The sequence below is a fragment of the Zingiber officinale genome, chromosome 3B (genome assembly GCF_018446385.1).
Source record: "Zingiber officinale cultivar Zhangliang chromosome 3B, Zo_v1.1, whole genome shotgun sequence".
In the NCBI taxonomy this organism is placed as follows: Eukaryota; Viridiplantae; Streptophyta; class Magnoliopsida; order Zingiberales; family Zingiberaceae; genus Zingiber; species Zingiber officinale.
The window spans coordinates 129,632,220-129,634,944 of record NC_055991.1 but is presented as its reverse complement, the minus strand read 5'-3'; the positions used below and the strand labels follow the sequence as shown (position 1 = coordinate 129,634,944).

At 33.7% G+C, this 2,725-nt stretch overlaps 1 protein-coding gene across 3 annotated transcripts; it reads right to left on the bottom strand.

Annotated features, from left to right (window-relative positions):
* Positions 1 to 916: 916 nt before the first annotated feature.
* Positions 917 to 1,984, bottom strand: LOC121968621 (FCS-Like Zinc finger 17-like). Of its 3 annotated transcripts, none has more exons than XM_042518940.1 (2): positions 1,658 to 1,978; positions 917 to 1,562 (listed from the first exon to the last, which is right to left on the bottom strand). In XM_042518940.1, the coding sequence occupies exons 1-2, from the start codon at positions 1,897 to 1,899 to the stop codon at positions 1,382 to 1,384; spliced, it is 423 nt and encodes a 140-aa protein (XP_042374874.1). In that variant the 5' UTR covers positions 1,900 to 1,978; the 3' UTR covers positions 917 to 1,381. The 3 variants fall into 3 exon arrangements, with proteins under 3 accessions (XP_042374874.1, XP_042374873.1, XP_042374875.1); XM_042518939.1 differs by having other exon boundaries at positions 1,652 to 1,968; XM_042518941.1 differs by having other exon boundaries at positions 1,421 to 1,582; positions 1,658 to 1,984.
* Positions 1,985 to 2,725: the final 741 nt, after the last annotated feature.

Here is a 2,725-nt window from a genome sequence, read left to right as displayed (position 1 = left end):
CCGTGCTTATATGAATGGACAGTGACAGACTAAAATTTATAATTTTATCTTATTAAATAATAAAAAAAAAACAATACAATCTACATTAATTTCGGCATTTTACTTTACCATAGAGATAAATTTCGATATTATCTAAATCAAGTACTCAACTTTTGTAACATTTACAGAAGACTTTATTGTGTGCTATCGAATTTAGATGGAGGGTATTGATACATTAAAAAGACTTTTAAAATATATATTAATTTTATTTTAAAATGATTCGGAATTTTCATCACTCAATTTCAGTTTAATTTTTGGATAAATTTGTATGCAGTCCTCGTTGACAAACACAACTTTGCATGTACTCTCCATTGGAAAAAAATTTTATTTTCACTCCCTAGTCTAATATACTTACCTAATTGCCCCTAATATTTTAAGGTTAAAAAGTCTAAAAATGAGTATAAATCATCTTAAATTCAGTACATTAAATTAGAATATAGTATATTTTCTATCAAATTGAGTACGATTCTTTTTACATCTCAATTGGATGGAAAATATACTAGATTTTCTTTAAATGGTACTCAATTGGATGAAAAATATACTAGATTTTCTTTAAATGATACTCAATTGGATGAAAAATATACTAGATTTTTTTCAAATGTTACTGAATTTAGGAGGAATTATATTAAATAGGAAAAATATCGTACTCAATTTAATAGAAAATATACTTGATTCTAGTTTAAAATGCTAAATTTAATAGGAATTATATTCATTTTTAGGATTTAGGGAACAGGGAAAAAAATATGCTCAATTTAATAGAAAATATACTCGATTATAATGTAAAGTGCTGAATTTAAGAGGAATTATACTTATTTTTGGACCTTTTATACCTAAAAAAATTGAGGGATAATTAGGTCATAATATTTGTATGAGAAAATTGAAGTAAATAAAAATTTAAATACAGTGGTGAAAATAAAATTTTTTATAAATAAGAGTTATATACAAAATTCAAATTATGATAGGAGATTTTTCTCTACTTTACCATTAATTTTTTCATTTCGACAGATAGAAAACGCTGAATTTTGTTTTTTCTTGGCGAGATCTTCATTAATATTTGTGCGGACGAAAAAGGAACACGACCGTATAATCTTGATCAGGGTCTGTACTACTTTTTTTTTTCACCTGAAAGTCTGAAACTTCAGATCGAGGTGGAGCCGCCAGCATTTGATGCAGCTCGTTTCTATTTCCTCTTTCGTTTCAATTTTCCTTTCTGCAGAAAAGTCCGACTCTTGATCTGATGTATAAATCACAGTTTCGGAAAGAAGAACGATGCCAAAACGAAGCCATAATTTCTCCTGTAAATATCAAGAAGAAGAACGGGAAAAAGAACCCAGCCGGTCGCTCAAACCGCTGCCGATATCCTCCTATTTAGATCTAGTTCGGAGATCTTGTTCGGCGTTTCACGATGCCGACGACGACGATGACCCTTCACTCTATCTCTCGCAGTCGCCTCCAGCTCTCTTCGTTCATCCAGTAGAATTCGGCGAGAACGGCATTCATCACTGCAAAACCCCTGGTCTCCCCTGCGATATTCTTCAAAATTCTAATTTTAAAGCTTCCAAAACTGCATTTTAGCTAGTTAGCTAGCAAGCCAAGAACAATTAATATTAACCTGTACATGTACACATCCTGGCACGGGTTGAGCTCCCTCCTGCACAGGCAGCATGACTTGAGAAATCCCAACTCATCAGGCGGCCGTATCAGCATGCTCGTCGTCGCATTCGATCTTTTCTCCCCGTTGCGTATGACGATCCGAAGGCCTTCGAGGCCGCCCTCGGGCACTCTGATGCTCACTATCTTCTTGCCGGCCTCGCCGTCGACACCGCCTTCATCGCCGAGGTAGAAGATGACCCTATCCATCGATGGCGTCTTCAGAACCAGAGGAGGTCGGAGAAGGTCGATCGAGTTCAGGGCAGGCAATGGGCGCTCATTAAAGCTCTAGCCCTGAGGTCCCCGGCAGCACAATTCGTCACTTCTTTCACATGCCAGAATTCGGAGCCTTTTTTTTCTTCCTTCGAATCTGGCACTGAGATTTACCCTTTTTTTATTTTTTAATTCGATAATTAAAAAATCAATTCTAAGTAATATTTAATAAAAAAAAAATACATGAAATCTGATGCTCATTCTGAAACCGGAGCCATGTGCTCTGTCTTTTTCTTTGCTTTGATAAATTAAAGCGCTGAAAAATGATTAGCGTTTCTGGAGCAGCATTCAGTTCCTGAATAAACAATAAAGAACGATTGAGAAGAGTCAGCCGAGTCCACTCGGCCGTCTGTTTTATAAATTCAATCGCCATCATGCGTGAAACACATGTTGTCGGGGCTGCGGACGGTCACTCCTCCGCTCTCATGGCTGGAAAATTTGTTTATTGATTCTGTCGCATTCTGTATCCGATTAGTATTATTATGTGAGTGTTATAATATTTAAATAGTATTATAATTATGATAAATTTGGTTGGCCAGAATTTAGTTTAAAAATTAATTAAACTAGTTAAAAAAATTAATTAAGTATTATTAATAAAATTTAATTAAGTATTTTTTAAATTAAATATGACAATGGATGGAAAAGGATATAATTAACTGTATAATATTACTAAGATATCTTTAATAATAACTCTATTTTTTTTAAAAAAAAACATCATTTTAACGATTCTAATCACTTAGTATTATCTTTACAATTAACATGG